The 24,341-nt window shown below is 36.7% G+C and overlaps 1 protein-coding gene across 1 annotated transcript in view; it reads left to right on the top strand.

Annotated features, from left to right (window-relative positions):
• The window catches only part of CNTN6 (contactin 6), a 155,622-nt gene that overhangs the window by 22,929 nt on the left and 108,352 nt on the right, over positions 1-24,341 (top strand). The window contains 1 exon segment of the mRNA XM_055344121.1: positions 18,745-18,840. Coding sequence (XP_055200096.1) covers positions 18,745-18,840 — 96 coding nt within the window.

Genomic DNA, 24,341 nt, shown 5'->3' with positions numbered 1-24,341 from the left:
TACCTAGTTTTGTTGTCCCATCTCCATCCCATAAAGCTTTCTCATTTTTATTTATTAGTAGTCCAGTGTTGACAAAGCCCATTTTCCACTTAGAATCCAAGTAGTTCTTAGTAGTTAAAATCTCAAATTATCCTAAATAGTTATCTACACCCTACCCCACCCCCACTATATATCCATCATGTCCCTCTTCGCAGGATGTTAACACTATACCTGGTGACACAGTAAGCTCTTCTACAAAGCACAAAGCTGTACTACACGGTGCCGTTTCTCCTCTGGAGAAAGCCCATTTATCATCTAAAGACAAACTTTTAAAATGACAGCACTGCCTAGATCTTAGTAGTTTCTGGTGCTTTATTCTTCCTATGAATAGGTCAGATACAAAAGTTTCAAAGGCAGCCATTAAGACCAAATGCAGAGTCTAAACTGGAGAAAATGACTGAAGACTTACCTTTAAGTCCATTCCATCAAGTGCATTTTAACCTGATTTATTTGGCTATATGTCTGTCCCCCTCTGCATTTCCTATATCAGCTTTATCACAAATCAGTCCCCTGCAGGTTGTATTGGAAAAGCAATATGTGTGATTGAGATATTGTTAACAACAAAGCATGTACTGGTCCCAGAACTGCTAGATTCTGATTGATAAAATTTAATATTTTGAAGGGAGGGGAAAAAAAAGGCTATTATTCCAACTCTTTTATTTGTAGTGTGGGTGAAATTCCTTTTATCTCCTTTACTTTCATTGTAGCAGTATGACTGAGATTCCAATAAATTATTGGATGCAATATCCAGATGTCTGGATGATTTTTTGGTGCTGCTGCTACTTCTTAGTGGGCGAGAGAAAAGATAGTTGAGGTTCTGGAAAAAGTGTCAAAGCTTAGCAATAAAATAAGGATTTCATTGAACAGAAAGTAATGAAATCACCCAATTTATTTCCCTTTCACTGTTGTAATGCAGGTAAATCTTGCTTCATATGAGTCACAAAGCTTGAATGTGCAGTGGCCTGGCTCGAGTGGTGCATGGTTTATGTGTGAGGGATTGGAAGAGTACTCATAAATACCTTTAATAAAAAAGTGTGGGTGGAAGCAGCTTAGTTTTTCAAATAAAAGAAGTTTCATTTGTGTCTGGGGATCATAGCTGTTAAAAGTCAACTTTCTCAACTTTTCCCTCTCATACCACCCTTCTAATATCACTGTACTCCTGAGGACTTATATTTGTTGTTCATCTTGATGCTCTTGGGTTCAGGTTTTATCTGTTCCACGGTGCAGTTACCTTCATCGGAGGGTACCTTCAATTTTCTTTCCCAGATCTTCTTGTGTGTCACATATCAATCATGTAGTCTTGATTGAGACATTAGTATCAAGGATTGGTATTCATGGTAAAGATCAGGAGTCAGCAAAACTTTTCTGTAAAGAGCAACATAGTAAATATCTTTGATTGACAGGCCGAGGTCTCTGCTATTATAGAGTAAAAGCAACCACACATAAATAAACGTGTGTGGCTGTGTTTCAACACAACTTTATTTACAAAAACAGGCAGTGAGCTCAGTTTAGCTCATAGGTCATTGTAGTTTACTGAGCCCTCAGATAGACTTAGAATATATTTTTAGATGTGGCCTGCCAATGGTGACAGCTAACATTTATTGAACATATACTTTAATATCTCATATAATTTAGCAAAACTAAACGGTAGCTACTATTGTAAATCAATTTTACAGATACATAAACATAAGAAAAGATCAAGTAATTTGCTAGTATATGGTAGAAAGTTGTTTGAAGTTAAGCTCACTTTGGGACCCTAGCTGTGACCACAGCTGTGGACCACTGTGCCACAATGTTTTTCTAATGCATCAGTAGGAATGGAAAAGCCATGAACACCCATTTTGGTGAGATGTTTTCATTGAATAACTTTTTTTTTAAATTATTAATAAATAAAGTCCCACCTATGTTCCAGCTTATTATTCACAGGATGCTAGGTTGCTATTATTATTGCAGTTTAACTGTTTAAATTTTTATTCAAGAAAATTAACTTACTGATAGGGAAAATATGCAGAAGACTAAAATTAAATATGTAAAGTCAGCATGAACTGAAAAAAAAAAGAGACAGAAATCTATAAAGTTAAATGAGCTGAGTTTTTAAATTATGGCTGTCACTTAAAAAAATGTATGATTTTGGGTAAGTTGCATTTTGAGCCCTAATTGTGAAATTAGACACTAGAAAAACTCTAGCTGTATAGCTATATTAGAAATTCCTCTGAGGATCTACTGAGACACTAAGTGGAGAAGTTTCATAGTGATATATCAGTATATAATAATCACATATATAGCATAAAGTGGAATTATATGTAATTATATATACATATACAAAAACACACATATATATAAGTGATGTTAAAAAGTCACTTTTTCTTAAGAGAGTAAAAAAATCTATGTTTAAATGATCTAAACCAAAAATCCTATGCATTTGAAGCAAAATTTTAGAAGAAATTTTTAGATTCTGAAGTGTAAAGAGCTCTTGAGGGTCATCTAGTCCATTCCTCTGTCTTCAGGCAGAGATATTCTTAAGCCAATGCAGATGAGATCCTGTCTATTTCTTTTAGAGAAGCAATTTAGTGAAAGTGCCTATAAACCATTTTCTGATAGAAGGAGAACCTCTTGAATACAAATTGACTCCCTGATTGTAAGTGACTTTGTGATGACAAGCAAGAGAACTTTTCAAAAACACAGAATATTGAAAATATTTTGTTTGTTTTGGCAAGTCAATGGCCTTGTCTGCCTGTGGCTTCCAGATGGGAGTCCAGGCTGAAAACATCCAGAGGCTCTATCCACACTTACTATGCAGCACAGCAGCTCTTACAGTCCAAAGGTGAGCCTTAATATTTTATACCATTAACTGTGTAGTCCCAAAGATGGATTCAGGGCAGATGTTTGATGTTGCAGCATGTTTGGGTTGCTGAATACCATGGTGAGTTTCTCTGCCTCTCTTCAACATTTTAGGAGTGGCAACAACAACAACAACAAAATTTCCCCTCATCACTGGTGCTTTAGGTAATAATGCACGGAAAGAAAAACAAAAATTGATTTGTCTTTATAATATATCATATTCTCTGCTCTCTGAAAAAATAATTAAGGAAACAGCTCAAATTTAATGTGAAGCTTCGGAAAACTCCATGTGTACCATGAAAAAAAAATTAGAGAAACATTGATTTCCCACAGGAGACAAATCAATTTTGTCTGTGTAGTTCATTGCTGCATTTATAGCTCCTAGAGCATTACTTGGCAAATAGTAGCTGCTTAATAAATTAGCAGATGAGACTTGTTTAAATGTCCATAGCACACTCTGCCTGATTTGCTTTCTTTAAAAGCAGAGTTCATGGGCAGCCCAGGTGGCTCAGTGGTTTAGCACCGCATTCTGCCCAGGGCGTGATCCTGGAGATCGGGGATCGAGTCCCACCTCGGGCTCCCTGCATGGAGCCTGCTTGCTTCTCTCTCTGCTGTGTCTCTGCCTCTCTCTCTCTTTCTCTCTCTCTCTCATAAATTAAAAAAAAAAATCTTTAAGAATAAAAATAAAAGCGGAGTTCATAACACCATATTTGGATTCAATTGTACATTTAGGAAAGGAAGTAATCTCAGGAAGCCTGGTGAAAGAGTAGGGAAGTTTGTAGGGAAGGGAGAAAACCCATGAAGAGTGGGCCAATGAGTGGGTTATCACTATGGAAAATTGTGGTTCCGTATGGCTGTGCTCTCCTCTTGACTTTAGAAAACATGCCTCATGATCACTCCATCTTAGGGCAGGGAAGCTGGGTTATTACTTACAAACTCCCTTATTCCTCGGCTGAGATTCACTGCTGAGGATATTAAATCCCCAGCAGACATACCAGGGTTTGGGGTATTCTGTGCCCATAGAATGAATAATTCCTCAGAAAAATTTCAGGCAAAGGGACCAAGGTGCTGAAAGTGACAAGCCTTCAATTATCAATGGTCTCCCAAAATGATAGGTGACTTCCTAGGTGGGCTGAGGGGTTGTGTAGCAGCCATCTACAGTGGCTGTTACAACCATCCCTTAAAAGAACCACAACACTTTTGGTTTCCTAAGTGACAGTCCTAAATGTGAGAGTATCCAAGGAATTGGTTTGATATTTACATTTATTTTGTAATTTTAATTTAAAAAGGTTACATTCTTACCTAATAAGCAAGGGGATATGCAAAAGTTCAAAGATAATAGTTCAGGAATTTTGCATTTCCATATACTTGGCTCTAGCATTTCTGAGTAAACAGGGTCTTTTTCAATTATTTCTACTTGATTACTGAATAAGTAATTGGACTGAACTTATTCTATCTTTAAAATAAGCAAAATACTTAAATGAGACAATTGGATAGTGATCTCCTTGATTAATCATTTTACTGAAGATGGCAATTAATAGTCTCTGCTTATCTTATAAAAGAGCAGGCCTAGGTTGCTAAGTAGGTAACTTCTTTTCTACAGTGACAGACGTCTGGCATTGAACATCTCAAAAATCTCAAGGAAAAGACACAAATGAACTTCATGGTAGGAGCAAGAGCTGACAAGTTTGTGGAGTGGCTAGGATAAAGCAAATAATATGCAGGCTGAGATTTTATGAGTTCGTGAACTTACGTAAATACAAGGAGACCAACCTGCAGTGAGAAAAAATAGAGCAGATGCTCAAAGGAAAGCAGAGAGGACATGGGCTTGTGTGGCCCATGGAAAAGAGAAACAGGGAGATGGAAAGAGAACAGCTGGCAGTGAACCTTACTACCCTCAGATGTGTTTCCACTACTTTGCTGGCCTGAGCTTTGTCTCGATACCTTTTTAACAGCCTCCTCCATTAGTTCAGACTGCCTTAAGTGAATGTCTGTCCCTGGTGTGCAAAGAGATGAAACAATGAACACATGATTATTATTTCAGTGGAAATTGGAATGAACTAGAAAATCAACTAGTTGGTCATTTAGGCATTATGACAGTGTGATATTAAGGCACTGTGTATTTAAAATTTAGTTCCATCATTTAATTACTAGTTTAGTGGCACCTGGTTGGCTCAGTGGTTGAGCGTCTGCCTTTGGCTCTGGGATCGAGTCCCATTATCAGGCTCCCCAGAGGAAGCCTGCTTCTCCCTCTGCTTGTGTCTCTGCCTCTCTCTGTGTGTCTTTCATGAATAAATAAATAAAATATTTTTTAAAAATAATTACTAGTTTAGTGACTTATTGGCAGTTTTCTTAAATTTTTTGTTTTGACATTTCATGTGTAAAATACGCCTCATGATAGTGCATACTTTTTAGATAGCCACATAATGTGCTTTTTAGTGTCTACACATGTAGTATAAACTTTGTGTACGTTAAATATAAATACAAATACAAAATGATAAATATAACAGAAAAAATAACAACATAAAATAGACTTATATATAAAATTAATTCTATTTGAAAATTAATGAACTATAAATTTTGTGATAGCTATAACTTATGGAGAGCTGTTTGACACATATATTAAACAAGTGACTTCTGGCATCTCACTTAATCCTAACAATGATCTAATACTGTAAATATTTTTTAAAAGAAACATTTTATAGATTCGATTTACCCATCTATTGTTTTTTCAGCAAATGTTTATTGAATGTCCTTTTGTATCAGGCACTGGGCATATTAGAGAACATTGAAAGGTGAAAAGGAATCCCTGGGTGGTGCAGCGGTTTAGCGCCTGCCTTTGGCCCAGGGTGCGATCCTGGAGTCCCGGGATTGAATCCCACGTCGGGCTTCCGGTGCATGGAGCCTGCTTCTCCCTCTGCCTGTGTCTCTGCCTCTCCCTCTCGCTGTGTGCCTATCATAAATAAATAAAAATTTTAAAAAAAGAAAGTAGGTGAAAAATAAAGTTTATAGTTTACAGTGCCTCATAATTAGACACTGTAGTTAGAGAGCTAGATTCAAACACAGGCTGATCTGAATCCAAAACTCAAATATTTTTCTTTCAACTATGTGACCATTCTTTCATTTTAAATAAAAAGTTATGTTCCCTTTGCTCACGGGTTTGCTTCTCTTTCCTGGGCCATGCACAGTCTTTTATAACCAAATTTCAGCGGTGACCTGCCATGGTATCTGCTGTACTGTGTTGGTTGCACAGACCAATCCTAGCACAGTGCAGTGGAAAGGGACTGGATAAAGCAGTGGATACCACCAGTAGGTTCACCGAGGTTCGTTTTGGAGTCTGACTACTAAATCATCTTTTAGAATAAATCCTAGCCTCTTCTCTATGATCCAGCAAAAAATGTATCCCCTTTTCAATTCCTAAAGAAAATACTATGGACTGTATACATAATATTTTCTATTCACTCAATTACTTTGGAGTTATAACTATTTCCTAATTCATTAAACATGTATTTGTTGAATACCTGCTTTTTGTGAGCACTGACCTAGCTACTGTGGAGAAAGCAAGGTCCCCATTTTCCTGAAGCTTATAATCTATCTAGGAAAAATTTGAAATAAATTAAACCAATAATCATTTATGACAGTTATTAGACTTTGGGGGGAAAAAGAGAGGTTGATAGGAAGCTGCTACCTTAGACTGGTTGGCCAAAAGAGGCTTCCCTAACACACAGGCTGAGATTTGAATGTCAAGGGGAATCCAGCCATGTGGGCATCTGGGCAGAAGTTTTGAAGCAGAAGAAACAATAAGGCCAAAGGCCATAAAGGGAGGAAACACTGTGTTATAAGAAACAAGAAAGTAAAGTATCCATTGTGTCTGGAGTTTTCTGAACAGTGGGTGGAAAGTGCTAATAGAAATCATATCATGTGGAGTCTTAAATAGCTTAGTAAGCTTTTTAAACTTACTTTTATTTCTCTGAACTCATTAATCATGAATAGAACATTTATTGAGTATCTACTGTGTGCCAGCCCTGTGCTGGGTACTGGGAACGCAAAAAAAAAGGCCCATATGCTCATTTTGTAAAAGGAAGTCACACTGGGACATCTAGGTGGCTCAGTTGGTTAAGCATCTGCTTTTAGTTCAGGTCATGATCCTGGGGTCCTAGCATTGTGGAGCCCCTCCTGCAGCTCTGCAGGGGGTCTGCTTCTCCCTCTGCCCCTATAGCAGCGTGACGCTCTCCCTGCTTGTGTTCTCTGTGTGTGTGTCAAATGAATGAATAAAATCTTTAAAACAAACAAACAAAAAAGGAAGTCATACAAACAATTGCAGCAGAGTAATGGTAAATTATAATTAATTAATTAATTAATTCAAGCAAATTACCTTTTTCTTTAATGTATTAAATCCACCCATATTTTTGAAGCAGCTGTCTGTGAGATGCAGGCTATGTGATCTGCTGGTGTAAGTCTGAAACAGCCCCAGTTTCATGTTTGACAGAAATGAAACTGTAGCTCAGACCAATTGCATTTCTATGAAACTCCTCTCAGTTGGCACTCTCTGCTTTTAACATCTAGATGAAATCTACTCACTGTTCTCCAGGAACATCAGTGTTCACGTTCCTGCATATCTTGGTGAAGAGACATTCCTTCCAACCCTTCTAACTCCCACTCTACCTCAGCTGAGGTCCTACTCCCTGCCCAGTTCTTATAGTCGGTTTTCTTTCTTGATCTTAGTCTTGATCTAAAAGAGGAACGAATGCTTCCTAATTGTGCTCCAAATAACACACCTGCTAACATAAAAACTCATCCACACAGTCTGTGCTTTGTATTGGCACATTTGTGGACGTTTGAGGGAGGAAAGGGTTACCGACACTAGAAGGACATAAGTGGGGACCCTGGGTGGCTCAGTGGTCGAACATCTCCTTTCAGCTCAGTTCATGATCCCTGGGTTCTGGGATCTGAGTGCTGCATGGGGCTGCCCGCAGGGATCCTACTTCTCCCTCTGCCTATGTCTCTGTGTCTCTCATGAATAGATAAATAAAATCTATTTTTAAAAAAATGTTTAAGAAGGACATAAAGCATCTTAAGTTGAAAGGACTTTTCCTACAAGTCCTGCAGCATTCTGTAAGTTGATTTTCCTCTTGTTTTTGTTCTTTCCCTTCCCTCCATCCCTGTTCGTTGCTCACACAGTGTGTGGTCAGTGTGCGGTCCTTTCAAATATATCTGGTCTCATGATCCACCATATCCTCTGGATCCACCATTTTCCCAAGTCAGATTCCCAAATTTCAGGCATCTATACTTTGTGGGGTTTAAAATATCCATGTACCACCAGTTATTTATTCTTTCCCAGTCAAACTGCTTTCATTTTTAGTAAGTAAAAATGTTAGAAAGCACATATTTATTACCACTGTATCTAGAAAATTAATGTAATTCATCAGAAATAAATGGGAACTCTAAAAAGCACCATGTAGCTATTAAAATTGAAAAATGTGTGTTTCCATAACACTCAAGTGCATTGCCAAAGAACCAATGATAACTACCACACACAATGATAATCTCTCTTTTGTTTATCTCTCAAGGTTCCTATAAATACTAAAAAAGATGACAAAGTGCTTTGGCAAATACTGGGATTTTATTTAAAAGAGGCTCTAATGCTCTCTTTCTGTCTCTGTTTCTGGGACTGTGTCTTGTTCTTTCTCTTTCTCTCTCTTTTTCTGTCTCTAAATGACAATGTATGCAAAAGTCCTTACCAGCGGACCTTAATTACCCTGAGGGCTGAGCTGGAGAAATCTGCAAAGGAAATGCAGATTTCAAATGTGACTCCAAAGACCTTGCTCTGAGTAAAACAATTTGATGGAAAAATAACAGTATTTAGCAACAACCCTGAAGTCAGTCTCCTTAATTCCAGTACTGCAAGTTCCTGCAAAGTGAAGTCAGTAGGATAGAAACTGTCTTATGTGTGTGTGTGTGTGGGGGGGGGGGGGGGTATCTTTGAAAAAGTGCTCTCATTCTACACTCCTTCTAGAAACAGGAGTAGTAACACATTTACCCAGAGGCTTTTCCCCATTACCTCGAAAACTCTACCTTTTATTTTCTACATAGTTTGCAAATTTTGAAATCAAAGTTTCTGATTAAACCATCACAATGAATGAAAGGGCTTATTCTGGGCTGTGTCTGAAAAGAACCATAGTTTGTGTGGTGGCTCGCATTAACCAGTGTTATCAAGGGGCAGGGAGCCTTGCTTCATGGAAATCACTCCCTTTTCTCTAATGTCCAGCACCGAAGCGGGCCTGGAGGAGCTAGGAGTAGGATTGTTCCAGAAGGGACACAAGTTCACCTCATTTCTCACGAAAACTTCGATATCCAGCGCTCTTTGCTGATGACCTAGCACAGGAGCTAATAACAACTGAGCTGTAGCCAAATCCCCTCAGACTTCCAGGAGACCAGTGGGTCAGTTTAGCTTTTGTGCTACCACGTTCAAAAACTTAAGAACCCAGGCTATGATTCTCTTCCCCAAGAGGCAGGATAGACTGTGCTCACTCACTTTGAAAAAAAAAGAAATTCTGCTTTGTGTTCCTCTTTTCCCCTTCCTGCCTTTCCCTCTTCTTCCATGGAGTGGACAGAGTAGTGTTCTGAATCTCTGAAAAGGTTTCTAGAGTCAGAGTGTGGGAGGAGTCCTTACCCTGTCCTCTTCTCGCTTTGAGGTCCTGGCCAAGTTCCTCAACCTTTTGTTTACAAAATGAGAGCCACAGTAGGTACATCTCAGGGCCACTGCAAAGATTAACCATGAGAATGTTTATAAAGGTCTGGGGCTCTGGGGGGAGGTCTCAGGAAATAAGAATTCGCCTCCCCCTATGCTAGACAGCCCCTCTCACTGCACTTTCCATAGCTCTTAGTTGTTCCATTCACATGTTTAACCAGAATCTAATAAAGACCCACTGTCTTTCGGATTAGCTAGTTTGCTGTCTACACTAGACTCCAGGTTTTCTCTCTGCCATGCAGGACTCTTCAGCAAAATCCTCCAATCTTCTTTTTGGTAGAAAAACATACCTTGGCACACACAACTAAGTCTACATCTTCCACATGCTGTATTGCATCCTTTATTCTTCTGAGATTCTGATCCATTCTGGATACTCGCCTTTTGCACTTGAGCTATATTTGTATCATTCATTAATCGTAGGCAACACAAACAGCTCTAAGAAATCCCTTTAAAGATTACTGACTAGAAAGGAACTAGTACTGTCCTTCCTACAGAACAAAAGATGGGAAAATGAACATTTGCCAAAAGGCACAGGCCAAGACCAAGAAGAAACAAGGGCAGTCTAGGACTTTTCTGGCGACTCAAATAACAAGCCAAGAGGTGATTTCCGCCTCCAGCTGGGCTGTGGTGCTTTCTGGGCAGAGAGGTTCAATGACCCTCCATCTAACAATTCTTGTCAAGTTGGCAGAACATGCTCTGTAATAAAGTAACAACGTGATGTGGCAATACTTGGAAGAAAATCCACATACTTTTGACTTTGGGCCATTTTTTAAAATTTATTTATTCACAGAGCATTTGAACTGGCCACTGGGTGGACAGAGAAGGAAATTCCAGGCTCTGTCTCTAAGAAAACATGTTTGTTAAATCATCAGACACTGAAATGAAACCTTTATAAAGATTCTAAGCATCCAACTTTTGGTGATGTGCAAGTATATCATCAATAACATAATTTAAGTCCCCAGCTTCAGGTATTTTGTACTTCATACCTTTTAAGCATGTTAAAGGCATCACAACACTAGCCCTGTGAGATAGGTGCTATTACTAGTTTCATTGTAAGAGTAGAGAAAACTGAGATAGAAAGAAACTAATTAATGAACCCTAAATCTACAGCAAATGCATGGTGAAGCTAACATTTGAACCCACAGAGTATGACCTAAATTTGTGCTCTAGATAATTTTGTTTCATCGTTAATAACTTTATACAGAATTCATTAGTGAGTTGTTTGATTTTTGCATGCCTACTTAGATTGCTTCTTTTCTTTCCAGAAACACTGAAGACCTCCACTGCAATGTACAGTTAAGTAATCTGAGTCTCAGTCTATATTATGCTGTCAAAGTTATATCATCCCATTGTTCCTTCTGCTTCTCTTTCATTCAGCTGGTATTAACTGTAGGGAATATACAGATTTAGAAAGAGACAAGTTTGGGAACAGGCCATATCTATCTAGTACTTGCATTCTTTTTTTTTTTTTTTTTGGTCATAGATGCCCCTGCTTTCCTAGCATTAGTCAGACAAATGAGTCCTTTATAGAAAATCAAATTCAGTTTTATGTGTGTGTTTTAATAGACCAATTAAGTATTTCATAGTTACTCACAGTGTTCTAAATAATACATGCTTATCTCTCTGAAAATGCTTACCATGCTCTATATAATAAATGTTTATCTCTAGATGCTCAGCTGATAGGAAAGAATGTATCAGCCCCTCCTCTTTACTATCCTATATATTATTTTCTTAAGCACCATAAGGAAATGGTTCTCAGTGAATTCATTATTCCCAGGAAACAAAGAAACAACTTACTTGCTCTTCACTTATTTATGAAGTTTTATAAGAATCCTTTTATATCAAAAAAAAAAAAGAGGGGGAAGGAATTTTAACTTGGATTGTAAATGAATTTGACACCAGAAACTCTTAAAATACTTCCTTACTTCTTGCTTAGATATTAGCATTCCAAATTTATGTTCAATATCAAGACTCAGCTATTGCCTCTTTTACAGAATTTGACAATGGCACTCTGCTTTATTAGGTTATGTCATGTTATGTTACTGAGTTATGCTAGGAAACACAATAATATCATGAACACTGTAACTGAGCATATAGCATCCTGAGAATGACGGTATAAAATGAAATTGGTCTAAAGAGAAATATTTTTGTATGCCACTTAATAAAGTTCTGTGAAAATTAATTACAGCACCAGGATCTTCAGCTTACTTCAAACCACCCAAGAAATAGGAAAGAGTAACACGACCCATTTGATATTCTCCTGGAGTGGTCCTCTTCAAAGGAGAAAACTGATGGAAAGATGTGAATTCAGAATAACCTTACTATGATGTCTTGATATTCTTAAAAAAGAGTACTTTGATTTCAAAAGTTTCATATATCACACCTAGGAGTTCAGTGAGACTAATACAGAACTAGAGAATTATTCTTGGTCTCTTTCACCATTTCCCTTTTGCTGGGGAGAGCATCAGCATTTTCTTACCCGGCAAAATGTTTTTGCCGTAGGCCAAAACAAAGCACAACGTGCAAACTGCATCAGGAAGGTGAACAAGCACTCTTTGGTCCTGTTGACTCCAGTGCAAACCTTCAGTGCTAAAACTTCACAGAATTTGCAAAGGGGGAATAGTATTCTACAGGTGCAAAACAAAGTACAGTACAAGAAACCTGGGAATTTAAGATCAGATTCAGCATTCTCAAAGTAACAAATAATTGAAGCTGTTTTGGGGGTGTAGAGAGAAAGAAAATAAGAGAGAAAACCCCTTCTCGGGTTTAGGGGCAGACCATATGGTCTGTGTTGTGGGGAAGCTCTGTTTAGGGAGGCAGTATAGTCTGGCGGTTAAGCAAATGCCCTCCAGAGCCATGATATTTGGAATTTAATTTTACTTCCTTTAGTTAGAAGCTCTGTGAACTACTGAAGATCTCTCCATTTCTGAGTGTGGTAGTAGGAGACAGAGGGAGGTGAACTTTGCAAAAGAAAGGCGGAGGATCTGGGTTTCTCCCTGTTCTTGAACCAGAACTGTAGTGGGAAGTCTGTAGGAGAGAGAGAGAGAGCAGACATAAACAACAGAGGGGGAGTGGAACTATAGACTTTTAAGAACTAAATATCCAATATTTGATTTCACGGTGTTTGGATTGCAGCCTACTAAATCCATAAGATTAACAGAGGCACAAATATGGTAGTTGGGGTGGTGGTGCTTCCTATTTGTGTGTGTGTGGGCCGGGCTGGTGAGATGCATATCTCTATGTAGGTCAAGATAAGGAGCTGAGTTCCTTGTTTGCAGGGACATGAGGGTGGAGATAAGTTGGGAAACATACCTGGAGAGGACAGAACAAGGATTCTGAAAAGTGAGGATATCAGAAATGAAACTATTTCTAAATCTGAAAATATAGTACCTCCTCCTCATTCCAGGAAGTTGCAGGATTCTTTGAAAAGTCACTAAGCTTTTGTGTTTGTTTGTTTGTTTGTTTGTTTGTCTCAACATGGAGTGGCAGTTTTTGCCTACTTATATCTTGCGTATGGCAGGGAGACCCTAGTTAACATTTGGAAAGCAGAATAGCCTCATGTTGAAGAACATGAGCTCTGGAACCAGACTACCTCCTTTTCAGTTCTGTCTTGATATGTAGAAACTGTGTGGTCTTTGGTCTGCTGCTGATCATTTAGGAGCCTCTGGCTCTTTGTTAAGTGAATGGGATAGCAGTACCTGCATTCCAGAGTCGTCATGAGAATTCAATGAAACTACCTCACTGAGTATCCGGCACATAGTAGTTATTCTTGATATATGAAAGAAAGGGAGAAAAATAAAGATTTAAAATATTAAAATACAATAAAGTGTAGCAAGGAGCTAAAGGTCCAATTTATATTATTACTCAGATCTTGAACAACTCAACTGGGGTATGTCCTGCTTGCAGCATACACACTTTCCCAGTGAATATCTTTTCCTATCCTCAACTTTGCAGGTGTCGTCCTCCTGGTCTGGTCAATGTACCCCGGATACCCAGAGCCGTCCTCCAAGCTTATGAGAGTTGGCAAGCCACTGGCCTCCTTCTGTGTCAGGGGCTGGTACTGCCAAGCACATCCTCTTGATTGTGATCCTCAGGCCTTGGCAGCAAATAATACAGTTTTCTCACTTTAATTAGGCTGAGATTCATTCCTACACATGGCAGCTGCAAAGATGTATTCTCCTTACAATTAGATGCTGCAACACTTAACATTACTTGGACTTAATTTTAAGTACATTTTGGTGGCCCTCATCCTTCCTCTGCACCTTGGTTGCTCCAGGAGAGAGCATATGGCCTTGTAATTCTTTAAAGCTTATTTTATGGGCCATTCTCAGGCACTTCCTGCTGGCCTTTGGAACAGAGCCTTGTTTGTGACTGCATTTTTGCTTATGCTCCTGCCAAAAGCTTCCTCCAAAACCAGCAATAAAACCACAGGATTCGATAAGCCATGGTCATCAGAATGGCTTAATGAGAGCAACCTCAACAATTGGGGTCTTTAACAACAACCTACACTGCAGGACTTATACCTTGAACACAAGGACAGCCTGGGCAGGTCACCTTTGTGGCTTATAGGAGTTTCTCCAAATAATACAGAATTTGAGACCGATCTCACACTAAGCTATTTTCTCTTAAGCAAAAATGGATAGGACAAAAATAGAAACTGGTGGTTCTTTCTGGGCTTTCCTGATAGAAGAATAAATCTAGAGTCTTAAAGGGTGTTATAGAGCAAAGAAAATTTCATTGGATGCTCAAATGGCTACCTAATTCAGTCAACCTTGCCTCAAAATATCTGAATTAGATCATGTCTCCTGCTAGCAAAAAGACACTTGAAATACAAGTTAGATACTTAAAACACATCTTGATCAAAGCGTATTCACATGAGATGGCACCTAGTTTAAATACGGCAAAATTATATCTTGTCTATCATCTATGTGGCTATTAAACAGTTTTAAAATCTGAATTATTAATTAAAGCCTATGAACTAGTACCATTTTGGAATGACAGTGTTTTGATAGCTAACAAGACTTGTATGACTTTTGAGAGATGTTGATTTCCTTTCATGTCAACTATTAGATGCCCCATTGTAATCGTAAAAGGCAAGAAGAAATTATGTTGCACGTGGATCCTGTATAAGTGGAAATGAACACAGAATATATTAAAATCAGTGGTCTTATCAACAATGTGTTATAATGGCTTCTGATTAACACTGAGAACATGATTGATATTACTGGGAGTATGGCACACTGACAATGTGACACAGAAAATTCAATCCAAAGCTTGTTAATTTCATAGAACCATTCAATTTCTCATTACTCTTTTGTGACAGTTTTTGTTTTTGTGACCATTAAAAAGTAAAGACAATTTAATGGGACCTTTCAATAATGATAGCAGGAAAAAACATTTTTAAATCCTCATCTGTTATTACTACTACAAATAGTAACAATGAATACAATATATTGATTTTTGGTTTTAAAAAGAGTTTGTTAACTTGATTCTTACTGAGTCACATTTAAAATTATGCAAACCCAACCCATAAAGAACTCCGAAGTCAAGGCAATAGTTCACATTAACGGTACCAGCATATGTAGGTTGATTTAACTTCTCTACTGCCAAAGAAGAGAGGGCACATATTTGATTTAAAATCCTCTTTTAACTCCTAATTCTGGGAAACGAACTAGGGGTGGTGGAGGGGAGGAGGGCAGGGGGTGGGGGTGAATGGGTGACGGGCACTGAGGGGGGCACTTGATGGGATGAGCACTGGGTGTTATTCTGTATGTTGGTAAATTGAACACCAATAAAAATAAATTTATTTTAAAAAATCCTCTTTAAGAAATAGACAAGGCATGCCAGGTCCTGAATTAGTGTAAAGCTAATAACTGATAATCAAGAGCAGGTGGAGGAAGAAAAGGGGGTGTACCTGGGGAAAAGTAGGGCTTATCTTGGTCAAATATTTGTATTATTAAAATAGGGTACAAATAAGGGTTACCAAATTTGTGTATCAGACTTAATCCATTTCTTTCATTGGACTCTTTTCATGAATAGAAAGCAAATCTACAAAAAAGAATACTTATTTGGTAGATACAGAGATAAACAGCATGGATGCTTCAAATTGAAACACCCACCTACAAAAAATTTTATTGGAACCAAAATATGCTGTTAAAGTTGTGTTTGCAAATTTGCATATCTCAGCTTTGTATCAGAGGAAAATATAACAGCATGATGTCATGAGTTATTGTATCATAATCATAATGATTACCATATATTGATCACCTCCTCTATAACACACTATATAGGTTAGATACTTTAAATTCCTTATTTTATTTAATCCTCATAACAACACTGATAAATAGGTATATTTATTGCATTTTTTCCCTTCTTCACTGATTTACCCAACACTGTCATCTGTTTCATTGAGAAATTTGAAACCACCCTGAAAAACTTTCTCATCTGTCCAGCAAATAATTCTTACAATTTTTCTCTTCTCTGTCTCGTTCTCTGCTTCCCTCCCTTTCCTTCCTTCTTTTCTTTCTCCATAGTCTTCTACTCTACTTCTAAAAATTGAAGGTTTTCAGGGACACCTGGGTGGTTCAGTGGTTGAGCATCTGTCTTTGGCTCGGCATGATCCCAGGATCTAGGGTGGGTCCCGCATCGGGCTCCCCACGAGGAGCCTGCCTCTCCCTCTGCCTGTATCTCTGCCTTTCTCTGTATGTGTGTGTGTCTCTCATGAATAAATAAATAAAATCTTTTAAAAAATTGAAGATTTTTAGAGTTTGGTTCTAGATGACTGACTACCAAATTTCTCATGCGAAAAATTTAAGAGTCATCCCATGGGGATTACACACATTCCTATCGCTTTAAATACTGTATGCTGATAAATTCTATTCTTATAGATCTAGACCTTGCCTCTCCTCTGAGTTCAGGGCTCAGATGTTATATAGCATACATGACATTGTCATTTAAATAACTCATGGATGAGACACACATATTATATTCAAAATAGAAGTCTTTAATCTCTCTAAATCACACCACTAATTTATTTCAATTAAACTCCAGTAAAGTTGTTTAAAAATGAGCAAAAAATGCACACATAATTTATATACTTTATAATTTTTTAAAAATAAAGAGAGGTGAAGGTAAAGATTTAATAATCTCTACTCGCATATCTCTTATTCTTCCCTTGTTATAACCAAGGTGAATATTAAAAATACATATTCTATAACTTTCTCTATACCAGTTAAAAGAGATCCTCGTATTTAGGTTTTGACTTTTTTCTCTCACAAAAGTATAATGTCATAGCAATATTTAGTACTTTTTTTAACATAATAGTATAACTCACTTTCCAAGAACTTTCCACATTAGTCCTTTATATTTAAAACATTCCTTCTAATCATTGATGGCATTCCATTCTATGAATGTTGCAGATGTTGCTCAACTTCTGCACTGATTTATTATTTAATTATTTCCAGGTATTTCTTTTGTACTTTTTTTTTCTTTTGTACTTTTAATATAATCCCAATATAATGTAATAGCCTCAGATGACCTGATTTTTGCAATTTCTCATTGTTCCTTGCTGACTATGTGCCCATGAACATTGCTTCATTTCAATATTGTGAAACTTTCCTGCCATTTTCTACATCTAGGTTTTGGAACCTGTTTTTCTTTCAGCAAGAAATATTTACCCTGTTCCATAGCACCATTGCATGGCTGTCTCTTTCTCATCCAATAGATCTGCATTCTGGTTCTTTTCATTCACAAGATATGTCAGTTGGGATAAAAGGTTAAACTGCTATAACACAGAGATAAATGCTTCAAACAAGATAGGAGTTTACTTATCCCTACTATAATGATCCAAAGTGGATGTTCCAGATCGGCTGTGGTTGTACTCCATGCAGTCACTCAAGTACCCAGGTTAAAGGTGGCTCTTTCATCTTCAACAAGATCTTTCATATCATTGGCAACCTAGGTGCTGGTGGGATAGGTGGAGAATGTAAAACTATGGATATTTCCTTTCATACATAATAGATGGAAGTTTCACTCATTGTCTGCTTACCACATTAATTGCAAAGATGTCTAAGAAATGTATCCTCTGATTAGAAAAATGTATTTGATTTACTAATCTATTACTATGGAAGAAGGAACAATGCATTTTTGTAGGTAACAGCACTCCTCACTCCACAAAAATTATTACAATTTATGGATGTACATTTGTTTTTTAACTTGTATTCTAGTTTTCCTATTAGATAATAAGCACAATAAGGGCAAGGTACATGCCTGATTTATTTACTAATGTATCTTCTCTCCTTAATACACTTCCTATATTTTTAATAGGTGTTCACTACAATTTTTTTAAAAGAGTAAATGAGTATTAATGGGATTTTACAGGCTAAAAAACTAAAGTTCAGAGAAGTTCAACAGTCCTGGAGACTGAATGATGATTCCAGGAGTGTGGAAAGAATATGTACTTCATGTGGATGGTTTAATGAGATAACTAGTTAGCTTCCTTCTAACAGTGAATTTCTATGATTCTTTAATATTGTAGGAAATTACAAAACTCCAAACAAGATCATGAAGATGCTTTGTGAAGGAGTAGAACAAGGAAATTAGAAAATATACCTTCTTTCTCAATGGTTCAGTCACATAGAACTCTTTCCCCACACCATTCCATCCTAAATTCTCACAGACCCCATCTGCACATCAAATACCAACCATTAATCTAAGATGCTAGAAGATTGCAGCAAACTTGCTGCATACTTTTTGTTTGTTTGTTTTTTATCACACCTTCCCTGGGTAAGGAAAGTAAATATGTGCTGGGTTTTAAAGATTTCCTGCTGGGCTACAGACTGCCTGAGGAATAAAAGTAAACAGATAGTAGGTAATGTTAATAAATGTCTTCATCACATATTCGATTTAATTATATTAAAAGGAAAGAAGAAAGAAAAACAAGATTTTTAGAGATAACAATCAGGGCAGATAAATTAATCATCAACTAAATCTCCTGGTCAGTCAAGTATGAATGCCCATTACTGTTAAGAATAAAAATAAGTTGAAGATTATACTTTAAAATGTTTTTTTTTTACTGCAAAATAATTCTAAAGCTGTTTTGTTTGTTTTCCAAGATATTGAAGACTTTGAAACCAAAACAAGAAGCATGGTATCCGTCCGAGAAGGTCAAGGTGTGGTGCTTCTCTGTGGCCCACCACCACACTTTGGAGGTATGGTGGGGATTAATTTGGGTCACGCCATTAATGTGGTCACTACAGGTGTTAAAAAAGGCACATCATGTCTTGAAGTCAATGGTAGCTCTTCATCAACTCAAAAGGACCTTGAAAGCTCTTCACGTTCATCCTACTATATCTAAATAGTACTAATCTAAATCTCTTTTTAAAGGAAATTTTGGCTCATGCAGTCACTCAACAAGCATGACCTTAAGGAGATGCAGCATGGCACCCAATGTGAGGACAAGGGTACAAAGTGAAACTGATTAGTGTAGTGGCTAGTACTTATTCAGAAAAGAAGTACTTGGCTTCTTATTTCATTGTTATTATTGACCTCCTTGGAAAAGCAAATTCCAGCATTCCTCTTGGCAACCTCACTTTAACAATTGGAAGAGGAGAGTTACTCCATTAATTAGAAGCAAACTTTCAATGGGACCAAATCAGAATTTCTCCTAGCAATGGTGAAATCATGCAGTCAATGTCAGTCTCTAGTTTGTAAGAATCTGGATTGACCTGTGAGTTAACCTGTTGCCAAGGATCTAAACCACCTACTGACTCTCACCCCCTTGGGATTGCATTTTGTGAAATTCAAAATGATTTGGTAAAATTTGGTAGATTCTCAACCAATAGTGAATCTGGAAGAGTCAGTATCAAAATATCCATGGAGGCATTTATTTGGTACCATTTCAAATACCATACTGATTGTTTTACAGTTACCTTAATAATAATAGCAAGTACTTAAACAGTAGAGATCTAAATACTTTATATGTATTAACTTTTAAATTTCTAACAGCAGCTTCATGAGAGAGATTCCTATGATTATTGTTTTATAAAAGAGAACAGTAAGGTAGAGAGAGAAGTTAAGGAAACCGTCCATAGTAACATAGCTAATAGGCAGTGGGGTCAAGCTTCCATTCCAGGCAGTCTGGCTCCTTAGAGCAGCCCTTTTATAGTTGATTTCCACTCTGGAATGGGAGAACTTTGAAAGCAAGTATAACAAATACTTAAAAATAAAATAAAATAAATTTTTATCCCTACTATTAAACAAAATATTATTTATGATCTTTTAAAAACTTGAAAATACTTTTCCATTATTTTCATTTTTATATGATCTCATGAAATGCTGATGTAAAAAGAAAAGGAAACTGATTAGAAGTTAACAATATTATATTCAGTAATATTATAGAGTAGCATAGCATTATGCTTACCTGAAATATTAGGCAAGAATTATACTGTTTGCAGTGCTATTTGAGATAAAATAATATTATTCCAGAGCATTGAAAAAACTTGATGGTGCTTATTTTTCAACCATAGGGAAATTATTTGTTGGTACAATAACCCAAGATGACAAGATATGCAAGGTCATGTCTGTTTGTACTGTCAGTCTCTCTCTCTCTCTCTCTTTTTTTTTTTTTTTGGTACTGTCAGTCTATGTCATTTTATGCTCTGACTTTGGTCAAGGAATCTTGACAGAACTGAAGATTATTCTCAACTTTGTTTACTATAAATAAAGGTAACAGGTATGTCAAATATTTGTGAATGAATGTCACATATTTTAAAAAGGCAGCCAGTGGGTGCCAGCTACTGGATAGCTCAGTAGATTTAGCTTTCAGCTCACATCATGATCTCAGGGTTGTGAGATAGGAGCTCCACCCAGCACAGAGTCTGCTTGTCCCTCTCCCTCCCCCTCTACTTCTCTCTCTTTTTCTCTCTCTAAAATAAATAAAATCTTTAGGGGAAAAAAAAAAAGGCAGCCAAGTAGGAGAAGCTTTCCCTTGTTACCTTGTTATCTACCACTGTTAAAATATATGTTGATCATTTAAAGCATTGTAACCCTTGTTATAACAGTGTCTCTCTGCTTAATGCCATGAGATTAAGTCACAGATAGACAAATGCTGCCTTCAATTTAGATCTTTTTAACTAAATAACTAATGCTTATTGCATGCAAGTTATGACAAACTTGTATGATACCAAATTTTATTATATCATATATAATGTTTTAGCAGGATCCCAAGGGTATTTTTCCATATTGACGTCATCCAGTATATAGGAATTTTCATCCACAGTGTTCTAGGGTGTGCCATGGGCTTTCTCATCTCTATAAAGGCAGAAATACTAGGATACCATTCTTCAGTTCTTTATAGTTCTTAACAGATCAAAATTAAGGGGAATATTGACAGACACCCTTTGATCCAATTAATTAGAAAAAATATTAATAATAGTAATAATGGCTACCAATTATTGAATTGTTATCATGATCAAGCCCTAAGGGCTTTCCACTTAAATTCTCATTCCCAGTATTCCAACAATTAGGAACAATAATTTTAAAATGAGGAAACCAAGACTCAGATAAACTAAGTAAATCAGTTTTCAGCTAGTAAATGAAGGTGAGATTCCAATGCAGAAATTTCTAACTTCAAAAAAAAAAAAAAAAAAAAAAAACCTTCAGATAGGAACCTCTGTAGTTAATGGTTAAACTTCAGATTATTTATCAGTTTCAACACTCTTACACCTCCTGGGTTTGCTAAGAGTTCTAAGAGTGTCTTTAACTGGCTCATTTAAAACAATTCCTTATTCTTCCTTTTCCTTTCTCACCTTCCATGAAGGTGAATTGTATACCAAGAAAGACTTCAAGAATATAGAGAAACATAATGATTGGATAACCTTCAAACTGGATTAATGGTCAGCTGGTTTAAAATGAGCCAACTTTACACATAGAAATTTTTTCTTTGTAATTTTTTCCTTGGTTTAGGATATACATATTTTTTTTCATTAGTATCTAACAGTCTACCAAAACTTAGTAGCTTCAAGCAACACCCATTTATTAGGACACAGTTCTATAAGTCAGAAGCCAAAGGATGTGGATGTTTTCTCTACAGAGAATCTTAGAAGGATAAAATCAAAATCATAACCAGATAGTATTCTCTTCTGGAAAGTCTGAGGAAGAATCCACTTCCAAACTCACTCTAGTTGTTGGCTAAATTCATTTCCTTGCTATTGTAGGAACAAGGTTCCCAATTCCTTGGGACATCTAGCCAGATGTCAAGGGCCACTGTCATCATCTAGTGGATGCCCACATTTCTTGCCACATCTTTCTCCATTTCCAGAGTCAGCAGCAAATGTCCCTCACATGAATTCCCTCTGATAGTTCAAATCTCTCTAGCCAGGACAAGGGAGCAATTATATTAAACTCGATATGATCAAAACATTCTGAGTTCTTTATATTTTCTACCTAGTATAGTCACACACACACACACACACACACAAAGGAAAATATTTCTTAATAAGGCAGGCTTATCAAATACATTTTAGTGTGTTTTATAAAACAAAAACTAAAAACCATAAAAACCAAGAACTATGGGAGAATAAGAAAAATTATCAATGGGACTGAATCCTATAAATTTATCCAGGAAAAAAATAGCTCCAGGAACAAAGCAAAAGAAAAAAGTGTGTAGATGGATTTCTCATATAAATTATTAGTGACAACTCAGTGAAATAGAGTAATCAGCATAAGCCAAACTGAACAGGTGCTATTATATGGATGTCCTTTTTTTCCTGAGTACACCAAAGGAGACCTGACTCCAGAATAGGCTTTCTCATGGATTACCTACCCAATTTTTAAGGTAACCACAAAGGTGCTATTCTTCTAGAAAGAGAGGATTTACAGAGAAAGCTTATTCTAGAGAAAAGTATCCATAGTGAAAAAGAAAAGAAACCTAGACAATGATGCCAGAACACAAAACTTGCACATTCTGCTTTATCCTTAGAAATGTGATATTTGGACACAAAACAGGAACTATTCCCTATATTCTAAGGAGAGAAGTAAATTGGCTTTCTTAATCCTATTTCTTAACTAGAGATAAACTCCATGAATGTGACTGAATCTATGCCAGTAGAACCAGATTAAACCCTCGTTTCCATCTTCCTAAAAATATAATTCTAAAATATTACAGAGAAATAGAAGTTTTACTGAAAGTTTTGTCTGAACAACCAGAGTGCTACAATGCACATCTGATTGAAATACTTTTCTTTTTTTTCCTGTTAGACATCACTTTCCTTTCTCCTGAAGTCTCTGTATGATGGTCTATGACTTCCCCCATATACTCACAATCTCTCACAATTCCTTCTATTGTCTATTACAGTTATTATCCTTAATTTGGATAGCCTCCTAGTTAGACTCTTGGTGATTGCCAAAGGTAAACTTTGGTAGTCAGCTAAGTAAAAACTTTTCCTTTCCTCCACAAGGTCTCTGGAGGATTCTCTATATCCAGGTTTATGAGACAGAAAGAGACAATACACTATTTATTATACTTATTCATTTGGGGGAGGGGTCACTGAGTCTTAGAATGGACCTGAAGTGCCATGCAGAGAAGTCTTTCTATCATGGGCTTTCACTCACCTCCAGGATGAGCTTTGGTTAAGAACTTGTAACAGAGATTCTGCATAAGTCATTTGCAATAGCCCTGAAAGCAAAATGTCCTCTAAATTTTTCTAATGGACATGAAACCCTTGAAGCCAAAGCTGTAGGTTGAATATGAAAATAAGCTGTCAGTAGATCTTCATGGGTGCAGTGAGTTGGCTGAGCTTCACATGAAATTTTCTTTAAAAAAGACAATGTGAAGAAATGATACATGTTGTCTAATATAATCAAGACCACCTTCACTGTGAAATAAGTTTCCCCATATCTAAAGTAAAGCAGATTCTTTCCCTTTATTGCCTCGATATAAAACTCTCAATCCTGGGCTCATAAAAATCATAGGTTTAAAATTTGTTTTAGGGGAAATATCCCATTGTCTTCAAAGATATAACTTTTAGGTTAGTAGAACAATTGAATTTATGCCAGTAGTTTGGAGCATCTATGTCTGTGGTAGGAAGATAGCACTGTTGTTTAAGCCCAGCATTTGTATTTCCATCAATAAAAGTGTTGACAATTCAGCATAAATGGAAAATCATTCCAGCAAAAACTCAAAATTGTATCATAGAATAAAGAAGAAAATTACATTGAGAAAAAGTGCTAAGCTTTCATATACTCTTCTTCTCAATTAGCTTTTTCCCCCTTCTGTTTCTGAAGTAAATGACAGTGGCATTTTCTTTTTGTTTTTGTTTTTGTTTTTTGGTGGAGTCTTCGGTTTTGTTTTTGTTTGTTTTTTGTTTTTTTGACAGTGATGTTTTCTTATCGACTAGGTCAAATTAGCAGTCTTACTTTGGGGTTACTTGAACATGTAAAAGACAGAACAGTTGCCGTGTGTATAATAATAGTGACAACATCATTATTGAACCTGTACTATTTATTTACTCAGCAAAAGTATATTGTGTACATACTAAGTGCCAATCATTTTAGTGATTTTAGGGATATAGTGGAGAACAATGTGACAAAGTTTTTACCTTCATGATTCTTATAATAAAACAAGCATAAAAATGTGACAGATGGTAATAAAAGATAGGGAGGAAACTAAATGGGATAAGGAGTGCTGGGTGTTGCTATTGTATATTCAAAG

This window comes from Nyctereutes procyonoides, unplaced genomic scaffold, assembly GCF_905146905.1.
Source record: "Nyctereutes procyonoides isolate TBG_1078 unplaced genomic scaffold, NYPRO_anot_genome, whole genome shotgun sequence".
NCBI lineage: Eukaryota > Metazoa > Chordata > Mammalia > Carnivora > Canidae > Nyctereutes > Nyctereutes procyonoides.
The sequence above is the reverse complement of the archived record's forward strand: the minus strand, read 5'-3'. Positions and strand labels throughout refer to the sequence as shown.